This window comes from Coregonus clupeaformis, chromosome 17 (assembly GCF_020615455.1).
Source record: "Coregonus clupeaformis isolate EN_2021a chromosome 17, ASM2061545v1, whole genome shotgun sequence".
NCBI classification, from domain to species: Eukaryota; Metazoa; Chordata; class Actinopteri; order Salmoniformes; family Salmonidae; genus Coregonus; species Coregonus clupeaformis.
The window spans coordinates 1,722,552-1,740,269 of NC_059208.1; the positions used below are offsets into that span (position 1 = coordinate 1,722,552).

Sequence of the window (17,718 nt, forward strand, 5' to 3'; positions counted from 1 at the left end):
CAGGCGGGGTTGACACCTTGTTATTGTTTCAATTAAGGATTCCAGCTTTAAATGACTCATCATAAGTGATAGGACCTCTTGTTATACATGATGACTGATATGCATGAATGTATTAATGTAATTGCATCATAAAGCAATTGTTGGAAAATGCAGCCATTCAAATACTTCCTCGTAATCTAAATTAAAGTGCATCTGCTAAATAAATCTGTTCAGGCACGCAATGGGTATACCGCAGAGGAGGCTGGTGGAAGGAGCTATAGGAGGACGTCTGGTATACTGTATGGCCTTATAATGTGGTCTCGCAACATGGTCCCTCAAATATTGCAGACACCTTCTGTCAATGACTTTCCCTCCCTCATATACACACAAAGGTGCACACACAATTACAAACCAAACACACGCACACACACCTGCTGTCCCGTGATGGCACAGCTCAATGGTTACTAAACAGCTCCATTGATAGAGATCACCAGTGGTTTAACTCTCTCTGAAGCCTCATGTCACGTCCAGTTTGGGGGATCCATAAAAAGGGTCTCATAACTGCTTCCTTGGGCAACTGTTATCTGAGTGAGGCCACACTGTATTCACAGGGACAATCACTGCAGGGAAACAAGAAGAGATGACGAAGGCAAGTCATACCAACGTATGTGTGTGTGTGTCCAAGACATAGAAAGATAACCATAAAGAGAGAGAGAGAGATGGACCTATAGAGTTGGAGGGGGGTTTAGGTGCTGTATAAATATCTGAGTTTGAACAGACCACACCACAGTCCAAGACTGACACCAAGGGGGTCAGGCTGAGAGGAGGGATAGGGAACACTGGACACAGAAGACATCAGGAACTGAAGACTTTGTCCAAGAAGACAGACAGAAGACATCAGGAACTGAAGACTTTGTCCAAGAAGACAGACAGAAGACATCAGGAACTGAAGACTTTGTCCAAGAAGACAGACAGAAGACATCAGGAACTGAAGACTTTGTCCAAGAAGACAGACAGAAGATAGAGGAGGAGAAAGACGAGAGTTTCACAACAAAGAAAAATAGGGATCTTTGAGGGGTAAGTGAGATGGAAAAAAGAGAATTAAAGATGGTGAGTTTGGAAAAGAAAGAGAGATTAAGGGAGAGAAAGAGTGAGAGATGGACAGAGAGGGAACATTTGTCCAAGATGGAATTAACTGATTTCCTTTCTATAGCCTTCATTCTAAGAGTATACAGTATATCTTTCTTTCCTCATAATTGACAATGTTGGTTCTATGCACCACACTAAACCCTATGGACTGACTATTGTCTGACTATTGAGTTGGTTCCTCATCCACAGACAGAGATGACAGACCCAGTGAGGATGATGAGGATGATGCTGCTGGCTCTAGTCTTCATCCTGAGTGTCAATATGCCCTGTCTCTCTGTCTACAACAGTGGGGAGTGCTACTTCGATACCAAAGGTTTGTGTGTGTGTGTGTGGGTGTGTGTACCTGTGTATGTGCGTGCGTGTGTGTGCGTGTGTGTGTGTGTGTGTGTATTAACCATGTGTGTGTATGTGTCTTATAGGAAGCTGTGAGTACATGGGCCAAGTGTATGGAATAGGAGAGAGTTGGATGACCAAGAACTGTTACCAGTGTGTCTGTATGGAGCCATTTGGAGTGGGCTGCTGTGATCAGTAAGTCACACCATCACACTTTTACGTCACAATACATACCTCGGCATAGACACTGTTTGATTGTATTGACGGTTGATAGAACAAAGTGTGTTATTGATCTCTTTACCTTCCTCACAGTGGATCTCAAATCGTGGACTACCCTGATTGGTGTGATGTGATCCGCAAGCCAGACTCCTGCAACACCATCGCTGTGATGAAAGACAATCACAAGCTGCCTTGTCTGTGGGGACGGGGTCGTCTGAGGCCAGGGGCGCGGCAGCCATGGAAATCTGACAGCAGCCTTTTATTTGGATCGGTCCATAATTCTGCCACTCATAAATGGGAAGATGAGAAATGATTAAAACACAAATTGACTGAGTGTTTCTCACTGTGTCTTATGAACAAATGCAGATAGATTGACGTTAACACAGTCAGTGCTTGACTTGGACTGAAATAGGTTCTGGTACTCATTTTGGGTGCCGGTACTGTTTATATTTGGGTGCAGGAGCTCCACAATACTTTTTAGTTAATATTCTATAAGAGGAACAGGACCTCAAGCAGTAGAGAATTTGAGGTGCCGGTATTCGGCTCCAGTGAGCTGCTGCCCAAGTCAAGGTCTGAACACAGCCAAATAATATGAACTACTGTAATACAATCCACTCACAGTGACACCGAAAGATTATTAGGAGATTGGGGGAGGGGTTATAAACTCAGACTCACTGCATTATTGAATTTTCTTCATAAATGTATGTTACATTGGACATGTTTAATCCACAAGACGTTAGTACCTAGGTCCTACATGTGTCTGATGTTTAAATAAACAGATATGTTTCAAATGCCTTATGTTCTTCTTCTGTACATAGTGGTGCTTGGGTAAAATCACTGGGGAAGCCAAGCCAGAAAAAAAAAACATATTACAACCTTTGTTTGCTCTATAACCTGTTAGTTCATATGCCTTGCCACAGTGATATACAGTGGGGGAAAAAAGTATTTAGTCAGCCACCAATTGTGCAAGTTCTTCCACTTAAAAAGATGAGAGAGGCCTGTAATTTTCATCATAGGTACACATCAACTATGACAGACAAATTGAGGGGGAAAAAATCCAGAAAATCACATTGTAGGATTTTTAATGAATTTATTTGCAAATTATGGTGGAAAATAAGTATTTGGTCACCTACAAACAAGCAAGATTTCTGGCTCTCACTTTTTTCCAGATGCCCCAAATAATCGGAAAGGGGATTCATCAGAGAAAATGACTTTAACCCAGTCCTCAGCAGTCCAATCCCTGTACCTTTGGCAGAATATCAGTCTGTCCCTGATGTTTTTCCTGGAGAGAAGTGGCTTCCTCGCTGCCCTTCTTGACACCAGGCCATCCTCCAAAAGTCTCACTGTGCGTGCAGATGCACTCACACCTGCCTGCTGCCATTCCTGAGCAAGCTCTGCACTGGTGGTGCCCCGATCCCGCAGCTGAATCAACTTTAGGAGACGGTCCTGGCGCTTGCTGGACTTTCTTGGGCGCCCTGAAGCCTTCTTCACAACAATTGAACCTCTCTCCTTGAAGTTCTTGATAATCCGATAAATGGTTGATTTAGGTGCAATCTTACTAGCAGCAATATCCCTGCCTGTGAAGCCCTTTTTGTGCAAAGCAATGATGATGGCACGTGTTTCCTTGCAGGTAACCATGGTTAACAGAGGAAGAATAATGATTTCAAGCACCACCCTCCTTTTAAAGCTTCCAGTCAGTTATTCTAACTCAATCAGCTTGACATAGTGATCTCCTGCCTTGTCCTCGTCAACACTCTCACCTGTGTTAACGAGAGAATCACTGACATGTCAGCTGGTCCCTTTTGTGGCAGGGCTGAAATGTAGTGGAAATGTATTTTTGGTATTAAGTTAATTTTCATGGCAAAGAGGGACTTTGCAATTAATTGCAATTCATCTGATCACTCTTCATAACATTCTGGAGTATATGCAAATTGCCATCATAAAAACTGAGGCAGCAGACTCATTCTCAAAACTTTTGACCACGACTGTATGTGACAAATCAAATTGTATTTTATTTTATTTTATTTGGATTCAGTGAATAAGTAGCGGCATCATGTCCATGCCAACAGTTGGGACTCTTATTTTGAAAGGAAGTTAATGTGGACTTTCGCACTGACTTTTTACGCAACTCGGACTCGCATTAGATATTTTACTATTTGTAAATGTATACCTAACTAGCTAGCTAGTTATTGACAGAGAAGCGCAACACATGTTCGGGGGGTTCGTTCCATAGCCCGTAGTAGCATATACAATGTGGACACTGAAACCTTTAGAATCCGGAGGTAACTTTTGTTTTGCCCAGCTCTAGCTAGCTAGCTAGCTAGCCATAGCGGATGACCAACCCACCAGCTAACAACATGAGCTAGCTAGCTATATTTGACAGCTCGTTCTAGTTGTTAGCTAGCTATGTTTCTCTGTGTATTTTGGAGTATCAGAATACGCGTTTAGAAGATGAGAATCAAACCTGTTACAGTAGCTATTAAAAATTGTTTGGGTAGCTAGCTTTCTAATTAGCTAGTTAGTATTATTCCTATGACACACTTTATCAAAGTTACACCTAACTAGCTAACGTGCAGTCTTACACTGTTGCAGTTGGTAATCTTCTATCTAGGACATAAAATATGATGATTAAGCCCTTAATCATCCTCCAGTTGTTTTGAATAAGAACATTACCTTTCTCACTATTCCATCTCATGACAACTGTCCCAGCTGTCACCCACTACCTCCTGCCAGGTAAGGAGTATGTGGTGGGGCGTAAGAACTGTGAGGTCATCCTGCCCAATGACCAGTCCATCAGCCGGGCTCATGCTCACCTTACCGCTACAGACCAGGTGAGAGAGAGAGAGAGACAGGGATATTCTGTATTAGGAGTAACTGTATTTTGAATCACACACAAACACTACACACCCACTTAACCAGAGCACTACCCTACAACTCCTAAATACTTAACTGAAAAATATATAGGCTGAAAGTGAGCAGCCCTACATTCTGTCCCTAGTCCATCAAATGCTGTCATATCTCTCTTGCAGTAGAAGGTGCTCTTGCACTGTTCACTGTCCTTACTTGCCTGCATGAATCTTATAGACAGAGCTGTTTTTTTGTTGTTGTCCTAATGCTGTGCATGTGTTACATAAGGAGACACTATCAAAATCCACGTCTTGTATTGTTTGGTTAAGAGAGTTTTTCATAAAGTAGAGGTCTATGTAACCAACATACTGTGGTTGTGTTGTGTCATGTGCCAGACCCTGACCCTGAAGGACTGCTCTAAGTATGGGACATTTGTTAACGAGGAGCGTCTGTCAGGTGACACCCCTCGCAGCCTAACGGCAGGGGACAGAGTGACATTTGGGGTCTTCCACAGCAAGTTCAGGTGTGCACCCAAATTTACACAATGATAATAATTCATAAGAATTGTGATGCACACAATAATTAGAAATATATGTCCCGCTCTCCAGTGTGCAGCAGGTAACGGTGGTGGTGTGTTCATCCTGTGTGGATAATGAAGGGAAGATCTCTCTGTCTCAGGCCCTGCAGCCTCTGGGTGGCCGACTGGCCAACACCTGGACACAGGACTGCACTCACCTGGTCATGCCCACTGTTAAAGTCACCATCAAGGTCAGCACATGACCACAAACTGTGTGTGTGTGTGTTTTAATTCATCTGTACATACAGGATGTGCTCTCTCCCCATGCAGACTATCTGTGCGTTGCTGTGCTGTCGGCCCATAGTCAAGCAGGAGTTTTTCACTGAGCTCACCAAAGCCCTGCAACAGAAACAACCACCTCCAAAAGCTGAGAGGTACTAAGAGACACCAGACACACACACGGCTGATGCTCACCTCCACAAACCGCACAATAACAGCTGCCACTTCATCCAGGCCTCATTTTATAGACCTACAGTGCATTGGGAAAGTATTCAGACACCTCAACTTTTTCCACATTTTGTTACGTTACAGCCTTATTCTAAAATGTATTTTTTTAAAAATATATATATATATATTAGGGCTGTCAAATGATTAAAAATTTTAATCAAATTAATCAGAATTTTCAGTGGATTAATCATGATTAATCACTATTTGCAATTACACCTGAATCCTAACCATTTTTTTTCTGAAATGCATACGATGTCCCGCTCACGTGCAACAGACAGGAACTGTTCTTTACAAGCCTCCGCAAAATGACGCTCCTCAGTTTTTAATATAGTCAGCGCAAAGACTTCAGTTCCCACGTGTCACTGATTAAATGTGCAGTTACTCCGAGGTAATTGTTGTTACTCACTGATGTCCAATGGTCTCCTGTCAGGGCGATATGATTTACTTGAGCCAAGACCTCTTTCCTTTTTCGTTTTCATAGAGCTCGTGGATTTTCTTCATAACTGTGGCTCTTGACGGTGGCTTATAGAATGAGTCTTGAGACGCCACTTGCAAAACATCAAGGAAACCTGAGTCTTCTACAATGCTAATGGGTCTACAATCCTTTGCAATCCATTTTGCTATTGTGTTGGTCAAATTATCTGAGGTTGATTTTGTTAATTGCCTGCAAACATTCAGCGTGGTCTGGCGCAAACCACTTGCTGAATCTGACGGCCCAGCAAACGCATGTTTGGCGTTGACATGGTACTTCAAGCTTGAACAGCTCCGGTGAAATTGAAACTCCTTCTTACAAATCTTGCAAATAACCTTGTACTTGTTAACTGTACCATCATCATTCTTTTTATATTTGAATCCGTCAATAGGCCCACTTTGCTCACCTTGCTCCATCTCGCCTCTAGCTCCCAACCACTTTCCTGACCTCAATAATTTGTCACACTGCGCATGCGTGAAATGCGTTAAAAAAATTGACGTAATTAACAGCAAACAACTAATTAACGTCGTTAACGCGCTATTTTTGACAGCCCTAATATATATATATATACACACACAATACCCCATAATGACAAAGCAAAATCAGGTTTTTAGAATTTTTTGCAAATGTATCAAATAAATAAATAGCACATTTACATAAGTATTCAGACCTTTTACTCAGTACTTTGTTGAAGCACCTTTGGCAGCGATTACAGCCTCAAGTCTTCTTGGGTATGACGCTACAAGCTTGGCACACCTGTATTTGGGGAGTTTCTCCCATTTTTCTCTGCAGATCCTTTCAAGCTCTGTCAGGTTGGATGGGGAGCGTCGCTGCACAGTTATTTTCAGGTCGCTCCAGATATGTTAGATCGGGTTCAAGTCCGGGCTCTGGCTGGACCACTCAAGGACATTCAGAGACTTGTCCCGAAGCCACTCCTGCGTTGTCTTGGCTGTGTGTTTAGGGTCGTTGTCCTGTTGGAAGGTGAACCTTCGCCCCAGTCAGGTCCTGAGTGCTCTGGAGCAGGTTTTCATCAAGGCTCTCGCTGTACTTTGCTCCATTCTTCCTACCCTCAATCCTGACTAGTCTCCCAGTCCCTGCCGCTGAAAAACATCCCCACAGCATGATGCTGCCACCACCATGCTTCACCGTAGGGATGGTGCCAGGTTTCCTCCAAACGTGACGCTTGGCATTCAGGTCATAGAGTTCATTCTTGGTTTCATCAGACCAGAGAATCTTGTTTCTCATGGTCTGAGAGTCCTTTAGGTGCCTTTTGGCAAACTCCAAGCGGGCTGTCATGTGCCTTTTACTGAGGAGTGGCTTCAGTCTGGCCACTCTACCATAAAGGCCTTATTGGTGGAGTGCTGCAGAAATGGTTGTCCTTCTGGAAGGTTCTCCCATCTCCACTGAGGAGCTCTGTCAGAGTGACCTTCGGGTTCTTGGTCACCTCCCTGACTAAGGCCCTTCTCCCCCGATTGCTCAGTTTGGCCGGGCGGCCAGCTCTAGGAAGAGTCTTGGTGGTTCCAACCTTCATCCATTTAAGAATGATGGAGGCCACTGTGTTCTTGGGGACCTTCAATGCTGCAGACATTGTTTGGTACCCTTCCCAGATCTGTGCCTCGACACAATCCTGTCTCGGAGCTCTACGGACAACTTCCTTCGACCTCATGGCTTGGTTTTTGCTCTGACATACACAGTCAACTGTGGGACCTTTATAGACAGGTGTGTGCCTTTCCAAATCATGTCCAATCAATTGAATTGACCACAGGTGGACTCAAATCAAGTTGTAGAAACATCTCAGGGATGATCAATGGAAACAGGATGCACCTGAGCTCAATTTCGAGTCTCATAGTAAAGATTCTGAATACTTATGTAAATAAGGTATTTCTGTTTTTTATTTGTTATAAATGTGTAAAAATGTCTAAAAACCAGTTTTCGCTTTGTCATTGTGGGGTATTGTGTGTAGAGTGATGAGGGAAAAAAAATATTTCATCCATTTTAGAATAAGGCTGTAACATAACAAAATGGGGAAAAAGTCGAGGGGTCTGAATGCTTTCCAAATTCTTTGTATATGCCAATGGATTAAATGGATACTGCGAGGTAGACTAGTTAACAATGGCTCGCAAAACTACTTTTAACTTCCTTCATACTGGTCGCAGAGACTTCTAAATGGTATCCATGAGTTAATCTGACTCTAGGCAAGTAGATAAAGGGCTTAATTGCCCAACTCTCTCACTATCCCTTTAACCTTATTGAATGACTTTGTGGGTGTTAATAGTTTCTTCCCAGAGATAGACGAGCCCAGTCTGAATAAGGATGAGGTGGACCTGACAGAGAGGCCAGAACGTAAAGAACTTTTCACTGACAAGACCTTCCTCTTCCTCAATGCCAAACAGGTACTGGCCTGCCTCTCTCACTCTCCAAACTTTCTCTATGAATAGCCGTTATACAATCCAACGTTACAGAACAGCCCTCGCCTCACATGGCTGCTTAATGTGAGAGTCTGAATAAATCAATTAAGGGCTTCCATTAGTCTTTATGGCCTGATTATTGCCTCCTGATCAACATTTGACTTGGATAGAGAGCTCTTCTCATCAGCTAGGAGACCAGGTAATGATGATAGGACATTTGTTAGGTGGTTGGTTATGTGTAGTCACTCAGTTATGTATTCAGGGAAATAGTTGTTAAAATCTGTGATGTTTTTATTTTCTCTCTCTCTCTCTCTGTCTCTTTCTCTCTCACACTCTCCGTCTCTCTGTCTCTGTCTGTCTCTCTCTCTCTCTCTCTCTCTCTCTCTCTCTCTCTCTGTCTGTCTCTTTCTTTCTCTGTCTCTCGTTCTGTCGCTCTCTCTTTGTCTCTCTCTCTATCTCTCTCTCTTCTCACTGTGCCTTTCTCTATCTCTCTCTGTCTGTCTCTCTGTCTCTTTATCGCTGTGCCTTTCTCTTTCACTGTCTGTCTCTCTCTCTGTGTCTCTCTGTCAATCGCTCTCTCTCTCTGCTTCATTCTCAATCTCTCTCTCTTTCTCAATCTCAAGCTGCTTTATTGGCATGAAAAACATTGCATACAAAACTTGCTCTTTCCATGACATAGACTGACCAGGTAAATCCTGGTGAAAGCTATGATCCCTTACATTTACATTTTAGTCATTTAGCAGACGCTCTTATCCAGAGCGACTTACAGTTAGTGAATACATATTTTTTTATACTGGCCCCCCCGTGGGAATCGAACCCACAACCCTGGCGTTGCAAACGCCATGCTCTATCAACTGAGCTACATCCCTGCCGGCCATTCCCTCCCCTACCCTGGACGACGCTGGGCCAATTGTGCGCCGCCCATGAGTCTCCCGGTCGCGGCCGGCTGCAACAGAGCCTGGATTCGAACCAGGATCTCTAGTGGCACAGTTAGCACTGCGATGCAGTGCCTTAGACCACTGCGCCACTCAGGAGTAATCCCTTCATCAACGATTGAAGTGGAATTTACAAGTGACATCAATAAAGGGAGGAGACAAGATAAAGAAGGATTTCTAAGCCTTGAGATAATTGAGACATGGATTGTGTATGTGTGCCATTCAGAGGGTGCTTGGGCAAGACAAAATATTTAAGTGCCTTTGAACGGGGTATGGTAGTAGGTGCCAGGCGCACCGGTTTGAGTGTGTCAAGAACTGCAACGGTGCTGGGTTTTCCACGCTCAACAGTTTCCTGTGTGTATCAAGAATGGTCCACCACCCAAAGGACTTTCAGCCAACTTGATACAACTGTGGGAAGCATTGGAGTCAACATGGGCCAGCATCCCCGTGGAACGCTGTCGACACCTTGTAGAGTCCATGCCCCCGACGAATTGAAGCTGTACTGAGGGCAAAAGGGGGTGCAACTCAATATTAGGAAGGTGTTTGGTATACTCGGTGTACATTCTAATAAAATAATGAATAATAATATTAAATGGTAGTAAATAATAGAAATAACAACAATAAAATGGTAACAGTCAATAGTAGAAATAGAAAAATAGAATTAATAATATGGACAATAAAAGGCTAAACATGGAAAATGAACACGCTACTATTATTATTACTAAAATGAATGCTACCACCACTATTAACACTAATACTACAACTATCCCTACTTCTACCATTACCACTAGTAGCATTTCTACCTCTGTCTCTACCTACTAAAACTATAACTGTCATCATCACCATTACATCAGTACTACAACTACCATCATCATTACTACTACTACTATCACCACCATCATTAAACTACTATCATTACCCCTACTACCCGTACTACTACTATTTCGAATAATAATCACGACAATAATAACAATATATCTCTCTCTCTCTCTCTGTCTCTCTATCACACACTCATACACACTCACTTGTTCGTTCCTTCTCTCCAGCAAAAGCGTCTGAGTTTGGCAGTGAGTTGCGGAGGTGGGAGGAGCCAGCTCCTGGAGGAGGGGTCTGTCCCTGTGTCACTCCTGGAGTCGCCTTTGAGCTGTGTGATCAACATGGCAACGGGAAACTCCCAAGCACTAGTGCCCCCCTCCACTAAGAAGTGGGCAGACTCTGTGGGGAGGATTCTACAGAGGTACACACACTGCAGTATCATAAAGACAGAGTGCAGTTTGAGTGTGTTCGATACCTAAAAAGGGAGAGAATTGTGGGGGGTTGAATGACACAAACAATTGAGACATTCCTGAAGCTTTTGAGACTTGAGGCTTTTCCTATGTAAATTCACTGTTGAAGGACTGCAGTTAGGGGGTTACGCTTATTCTCTGAAGCTCTGAAACTAGACTAACTGATTGGGTCAGCACAGTCTATATTTACCATCTCTCACGCTCTCCAGGAAAGGTCTTCGGTTCATCACAGAGTCTGAGATCGGATTGGCTGCCATCTATGTCAGCTGTGACAAGTACTGTAATCCCTCCAATCAGATGGCTGACTCAGGTGGGTGGGGCTCTCGGGGTGGGTGGGGCTCTCATACGGTGAATCATAGTCTGTTTAATTTGAGTTCCTGATTTTATAATGATATGGACTTATGGAGTGGAGTCAACACTATTGTATTGTTGTTCATGTGTTTTTTTCCCCTGGTCAGAATCCATGAGAATGAAACCCACCATCCCCGGTGCCACGCTATCCCAGAATGCACCAGTGGACGAGACGGTGCTGCCAGCGGCGTCTCAGAACATCACAGCCTATGCTGTAAACACCGAGCCCTCACAGGGCATCAGTGGGTAAGACACACGCACACACAACCTGAGCTCCAAACTCCCAGTTCTACTTGAGTGTGTCAGGCTGATCTGTGCTGTCTTATCCCCGGGTAGGGTGGATGTGGCTGGGGTGAGTGCAGTTGGAGAGACCCCTGAGAGGGACCAGAGCCGGACAACCTCTCATCTTGACCGACCCAAATGCTCCTCAGGCAGAGAGCTGGCCGGGACCTGCACAGTGGCAGAGACTATGATGTCATCATTCAGCGCCTCAGACAGCGCTGGTGGTGGCGGCTCAGACAGAAAAAAAGGAGAGATACAACACCCAGGTAGAATGGTTTCTAATGACTTAGGCAGAGTGGGTGGGTGTCAGTTACAGTAGTAAAGTTCTGGCATGGGCCATATAAACTGAATACATGTGTCTGCTAAATGACATTGTATTATCATGATATTAGGTGGAGGGAAAGGTGATGCTATCACCAGATTCCTAGCCACTGCCCCTCGGACCAACGGGGGAGTGCAGACGATGTCCACACAAAAGTGCTCCTCCCAGAAACAACAGGTCTCGCAGAAAGGTTCCCCCCAGAAACAGTCTGCCCTCACAAGTTTCTTCCAGCCTGTCGGCAAGAAAAGGCAAGTGCAGTTCTCTGGAGATATCCATACAATTCCACACAGAGGCTTATCAATCTTGAGTTAATGGTGATATTATATACAGACACCAATGTTTTCTCTCTCTCTCTCTCTCAGACCTCGGGAAGGCAAGGAGTCCCCTACTGTCCAATCAGAGGCCAAGCTCTCCAGGAGGGAAGAGGAGGAGGAGAAGAGGAAGAGGACAGAACCACAGCACACGGAGACCTCCAACACCACACACACACGTGCGCCCTCAAACACCACCACACACACTCCTTCTGCCACGACACACACACGGGCTACCACACACACCCCCACAGGCAGGTCCCAGGGCCAACAGAGCTCAGGAGCAGGTCAGACTGAGGCTCTGTCAGAGGGGGTCTCCCACCCTGCCCAGCAGGGGCTCCAATCCAGGAAGAGGAAAGAGATGGAGGAGGAGACGAAAGGGGGTGGGGCTTCAGAGATAGAGATGGACGAACTGGAGTCCATCATGTCTGAGGACATGGACGAATCAGATGAGCCCATGTCAGCCAGTCAAGGCCAGAGGTCGAAGCTGACGGACAAGAGCTCAATCGATAGAAAACAGCTCCTAAAGACAGTGGAACTTACCTCTGCCAATAAGAAACAGCGGGTTGATCCAGTGGAACCAATCACAGCCTATCATGGGTCAAGCTTGGATTCAGAAGAGGGCTCGTCAGCCAATAAAAGACAGCGAGCGGAGCCTGTAGCTGAGGTCAAAGAGGAAGAGGTGTCTTTCATTGAGGTGAAAGGAGCTGTCACTGTGTGTTTGTTATCATAACGTACAGAATAAGTTGATGTGTTTCTATCAGGACTGGGGTCAATTCCAATTGAAGCCACTCAATTCAGGAAGTGATTTTAATTTAAAATGTAAGAATGGATAGCTTCTACTTCTCAGTTTCATTGAAAAGATATGCCTTTTTTTTTTATCGCTGAATTGGAATTTCAGTTTACTTCCTGAATTGACTGGCTTCCCCAGCCCTGGTTTCTATTATGTGACTATTATTATTAACTATCCTTCATCTTCTGTCCCCCCAAGGCAAAACCAGTTAGTGGTGTGGCCCCTGGTCATCTGGAAAAGCCGGAGACTGATACCAAACCCTCCAAACCTGCCAAACAAAAAGCCTCAGTAAGTCCTGTCTGTATCTGTCTGCAGTAGGGGCCAGTGGAGAAGAGTTAGGTCTGTCAGTAACTGGTCTGGAGTAGGGGCCAGTGGAGAAGAGTTAGGTCTGTCAGTAACTGGTCTGGAGTAGGGGCCAGTGGAGAAGAGTTAGGTCTGTCAGTAACTGGTCTGGAGTAGGGACCAGTGGAGAAGAGTTAGGTCTGTCAGTAACTGGTCTGGAGTAGGGACCAGTGGAGAAGAGTTAGGTCTGTCAGTAACTGGTCTGGAGTAGGGGCCAGTGGAGAAGAGTTAGGTCTGTCAGTAACTGGTCTGGAGTAGGGGCCAGTGGAGAAGAGTTAGGTCTGTCAGTAACTGGTCTGGAGTAGGGGCCAGTGGAGAAGAGTTAGGTCTGTCAGTAACTGGTCTGGAGTAGGGGCCAGTGGAGAAGAGTTAGGTTTGTCAGTAACTGGTCTGTGTGTTGTGATGTAGGGTTCAGGGGGTGAGAATCTCCCCAGCAGACTTCTAGTAGTGGAGTTCAAATCCCTCACCGGGGCAACACTGGCCAGACCTAAACCACGCCCCACGGAGACGCACAGCAACGTCAACAGGAAGGACTTCAAACGCTTCCGTAAGGTAGACCCCAGAATCCACCTCACCACAACACAGGGTCATGGGACTCTTGTTAGCTTAGTGTCTCTGTTTCTGTGTGTGTGTCTATGTGTGTGTAGTAATTCATGTGGATGTGTGTGTGTTTTTCAGGTCCCAGTGCCCGGTGCCCAGGGTTTGCCCAACATCATCGGAGGGTCAGACCTGTTGGCCCACAACCGGGGCAAGAACTCTGAGCTGGAGGAGTGGCTGAGAGACGCAGCAGAGGTACACAGTCCTACTTCAGCTGCTTTTTACTACAATACTTAATGTCTGTTTAGCAACCCCTGAGACACACAAACACTCCTAGAAGATAAGTACATGGTATTTACCATGAAATTGTGTAGTAACGGGGTGAAGGGGCTGAGGCTGGGTAGAGAGGAGATGGAGGGGCTGAGGCTGGGTAGAGAGGAGATGGAGGGGTTGAGGCTGGGTAGAGAGGAGATGGAGGGGCTGAGGCTGGGTAGAGAGGAGATGGAAGGGTTGAGGCTGGGTAGAGAGGAGATGGAGGGGCTGAGGCTGGGTAGAGAGGAGATGGAAGGGTTGAGGCTGGGTAGAGAGGAGATGGAGGGGCTGAGGCTGGGTAGAGAGGAGATGGAGGGGCTGAGGCTGGGTAGAGAGGAGATGGAGGGGCTGAGGCTGGGTAGAGAGGAGATGGAGGGGCTGAGGCTGGGTAGAGAGGAGATGGAGGGGCTGAGGCTGGGTAGAGAGGAGATGGAGGGCTGAGGCTGGGTAGAGAGGAGATGGAGGGGCTGAGGCTGGGTAGAGAGGAGATGGAGGGGCTGAGGCTGGGTAGAGAGGAGATGGAGGGGCTGAGGCTGGGTAGAGAGGAGATGGAAGGGTTGAGGCTGGGTAGAGAGGAGATGGAGGGGCTGAGGCTGGGTAGAGAGGAGATGGAGGGGCTGAGGCTGGGTAGAGAGGAGATGGAGGAGCTGAGGCTGGGTAGAGAGATGGAGGGGTTGAGGCTGGGTAGAGAGAGATGGAAGGGTTGAGGCTGGGTAATGAGGAGATGGAGGGGTTGAGGCTGGGTAGAGAAATAGAGAGATGGAGGGGTTGAGGCTGGGTAGAGAGATGTAGAGGTGGAGGGGTTGAGGCTGGGTAGAGAGGAGATGGAGGTGTGTGGGTCTGTGAGTCAAAGCCCTGTGTCTGTGTGTTTCAGGATGAGCGTCAGAGCAAGAAAGAGGAGACTTTGGGAGATGACCTCTTCAGGTACGAGTCAAGGCTTGTTGGGCTGCAAACATCAAAACAATCAACCCAAATCAATGGGGGTCACATTATTTCAGGTGGAGGGCACCACAGCCTACAGTACATGAGGTTTGGAGCCAGGCTGGGAATGGGGTTAAGGGAATTATGGAAATGAATGTGGAGTGATGTTGCCCCCTCCAGCCCCCAAGGTAGAAAAAGTCAGCCGCTCCATCTGCAGTCTGCAGCGGAGCAGAAGGGTTGGAGCACCCAGCTTACACAAACATCACATTCCCAGGGGGCATTGCTCCGTGTTCAAGGACGTCACTACCAGACACAAGACAACAAAGCCATACAGGCTGACGCACACACAGCTGCCTGCACACAGGATGAATGGGACTAAAGGCTCTCTGCTGAGCTCTTCATTACTCCACACTCATTCATTCATCTATTCATTCCCTTAACCCCAATTTAAAAACACAAAACAACATTGACCGCACAGCAACATAGCCTCGGTTGTAGCTGTAATCCAACCAACATGGCTGATCTCAGGTTTTGATTCTGATTCACATACAATAGAGATGTATTATCCCTCGAGGTTAAATTAGCTGGTCCCCTGCATACATACAATACACATCAACACCATTTTTGGATTCGCCTGTCAAATAGTCATCTGGAAAGGAATGTTTAGACCAAGACACACAGAACAGAGAGATAAACATTCCTGATGTGAGTGGGTGGATCTTAGTTTTGGCTTGTCACTGACCAATCAGCGCCCAGTGGTTCCTGTGTCACAGCTGGTTGTCTGGGTTATGCAGGTGATGTATGCGCATGCTAAGGCTGCTACATTTTCCCTTGCTAAGCAGAAAAGGGAGTGTGCGTTTGTGTGCATGCCTGGAGCGAGCCTGTGCTGTTTGATCATTGAGTCATGATGCCCACTCAGTCATGCATGGCCAGAGGACAGCGCCGGCTACTAAGAAAACAAGCTGCGGTTTTATGTTTTTGGGTCCGGCCCGAACCCGTCTCCCAGACTTAGTTTATTGGGAGGATGTTTGGTTTGAGCTCTTCAAACACGGCCAGAGGTTTACAGCACTGGCTTAATTTGGGCTATTTTTAATATTTGTCCAAAATGCATCCAGGATTGATCTAGCAGGAATGTTAAAAGCCTGAGTGTAGGCCTGAGTGTCTAGGTGGATGTCTGGCTGGCCACTGCCCCGACTTAACCTGTGTGTGTGTGTGTAGGTACAACCCCAAACCCACCAAGAAAAGATGAGAGCACCTGGATGCAACATGTGAAGCCCTGCAGACGAATGGAATCTTAAGACACAGGAAGGGATGTCAACACCCCATGGAATGTTTTGCGCTTCTAGAATTGTTAGTTTGATAGAACTGCCATCTCCGCTCCACTAATAATGTTAATGAATGGATCTTTGAGTTAACTCTTGATCATTGTACTCAAAATTACCAGAGGGACCTTTCAATGACAAATGTTTAAACAGTTTTTGTCAGTGATAGATGTGGGCAGAAATGTCTAACTTTCTATGTACTGTACACTAATTATATACCTTGATTTAGTCACTGATGGCGAGCAATGTAAACAAATATAGGTTTTACGTTTCAATATATTTTTTTGATTTTTATTTGTCCATAATAAAAAATACAGTATACAAAACATATGAAAAACTCATTTGAGATGTACAAGAGGAGTCCAACTCTACCATGCACAAAGCAGCTTGTCTGTCTGTTGTGAACAGGAGAAGACCATGGAATACATGTAAGTCAGTAGTAGAAAACCCCTGGTTAGACCCCAGGGGTTGGGGAACCTGCTGTTTCCTTTTCTTATGAATCAACCCCTAGCTAACCCTTCTCACCAAGGCACCTGCTGTATAGGACATGTAGGCCTAATTAGCCATAAGCTGATGGCCTATCTGAGGGCAATGTTGAGTGACTACCACCACCTTGATTACACCTATCCAATTATTCATCTTTTCAGATCTGGATGTAGTGCCTAGGGGCTGGTTGCTAGGGGTTGGTTTGGAATACAGCATATTCCCCAGGAACTGTCCATACGTTTTCAGTTTGCAGATCTCGTCAACAATCTAGATTTTATCCAAATCTTTTTTTTTCTTTTTTCTGCAAGCAGCTTCAGTCTAGTGCATGACTGCATGCGGAAATGAACTGCATATGGATACACACATCCTAAAGGCGACTGACTGGTTAAATAAATGAATGAAACTCTACCCTCAGTCCTCACAGCTTTACATACAGTAACAGGTATTTGCCACGACAGAAACACATGAGGCATATGATGGCTGTGTGAAAGTGACATCGTATGAGAAATGTCACAAAGAATACTATACTGATCTGGATTCAGAGCAACAGGCATAATATTTACTCCATAATGGCAACCATGAAATGTGCGTTTAACATAGTCATTATGACTTCATGACTTCAATAGGCGATAGTCAACTCCGGATAAATGCAATGGACTAGCAGTTTTGTATTCAGACTGGTGGACGGCAATGAATGCACCTACAGTTTGCGCTTATCCCATGTGCACTTATCAGGAGTCGTCGACTGTAGAATAATTGTATAGACCCTTTTCTGTGTTTGCAAACATTGTCACACGAGGGCGATGCGCGCAAATTGGTGGCAGAACACCGGGGAGTTCTTATAGAACGCCAGCAAAAAAGCCTCTCCATGTTACTTATGAGTGCATTTCACACTACTTTGGGATTATACGGCTCGTATGAATGTCCTGCTTAATATGTTTGTCTCATCGCAAATCAACTGCATTATACTTAAAAAAACACTTCAACCAGTATAATGGCTCTTTGGCTAGCTTTTGCTACAGCCTATGTCAATGAGCGTTAGCGTTCTAGCTAACAACTGCTGCATTCAAAATAGTTATTTTGCAAA

General features: G+C 45.4%; 2 protein-coding genes across 4 annotated transcripts; both read left to right on the forward strand.

The window, feature by feature from the left end:
* The first annotated feature begins 782 nt into the window (after positions 1–782).
* LOC121542414 (prostate-associated microseminoprotein-like) lies at positions 783–2,437 on the forward strand. Its single transcript, XM_041851810.1, has 4 exons — positions 783–1,056; positions 1,318–1,441; positions 1,548–1,656; positions 1,774–2,437. Exons 2-4 carry the CDS (start codon positions 1,324–1,326, stop codon positions 1,991–1,993), a joined length of 447 nt encoding a protein of 148 aa, XP_041707744.1. The 5' UTR covers positions 783–1,056; positions 1,318–1,323; the 3' UTR covers positions 1,994–2,437.
* A 1,325-nt stretch (positions 2,438–3,762) lies between these two features.
* On the forward strand, positions 3,763–16,473 carry LOC121543887 (nibrin-like). Of its 3 annotated transcripts, none has more exons than XM_045226001.1 (17): positions 3,764–3,962; positions 4,390–4,511; positions 4,923–5,050; positions 5,136–5,295; positions 5,375–5,478; positions 8,299–8,416; positions 10,413–10,603; positions 10,862–10,962; positions 11,111–11,249; positions 11,340–11,551; positions 11,678–11,855; positions 11,970–12,615; positions 12,910–12,999; positions 13,462–13,605; positions 13,732–13,845; positions 14,777–14,826; positions 16,042–16,473. In XM_045226001.1, exons 1-17 carry the CDS (start codon positions 3,932–3,934, stop codon positions 16,070–16,072), a joined length of 2,559 nt encoding a protein of 852 aa, XP_045081936.1. In that variant the 5' UTR covers positions 3,764–3,931; the 3' UTR covers positions 16,073–16,473. The 3 variants fall into 3 exon arrangements, with proteins under 3 accessions (XP_045081938.1, XP_045081936.1, XP_045081937.1); XM_045226002.1 differs by having other exon boundaries at positions 4,414–4,511; XM_045226003.1 differs by lacking the exon at positions 16,042–16,473 and having other exon boundaries at positions 3,763–3,962; positions 13,462–13,600; positions 14,777–14,830.
* Positions 16,474–17,718: the final 1,245 nt, after the last annotated feature.

What these genes read in the sequence shown, in the direction of transcription:
- LOC121542414 (XM_041851810.1), top strand. Translation starts at nt 1,324, where the DNA reads ATGACAGACCCAGTGAGGATGATGAGGATGATGCTGCTGGCTCTAGTC. An exon ending in GTGCTACTTCGATACCAAAG is followed by an intron (nt 1,442 to 1,547) that starts GTTTGTGTGTGT and finishes TGTGTCTTATAG; the next exon opens with GAAGCTGTGAGTACATGGGC. An exon ending in GGAGTGGGCTGCTGTGATCA is followed by an intron (nt 1,657 to 1,773) that starts GTAAGTCACACC and finishes CCTTCCTCACAG; the next exon opens with TGGATCTCAAATCGTGGACT.
- LOC121543887 (XM_045226001.1), top strand. Translation starts at nt 3,932, where the DNA reads ATGTGGACACTGAAACCTTTAGAATCCGGAG. An exon ending in ACCTTACCGCTACAGACCAG is followed by an intron (nt 4,512 to 4,922) that starts GTGAGAGAGAGA and finishes GTCATGTGCCAG; the next exon opens with ACCCTGACCCTGAAGGACTG. An exon ending in GGCTGAGAGACGCAGCAGAG is followed by an intron (nt 13,846 to 14,776) that starts GTACACAGTCCT and finishes TGTGTGTTTCAG; the next exon opens with GATGAGCGTCAGAGCAAGAA.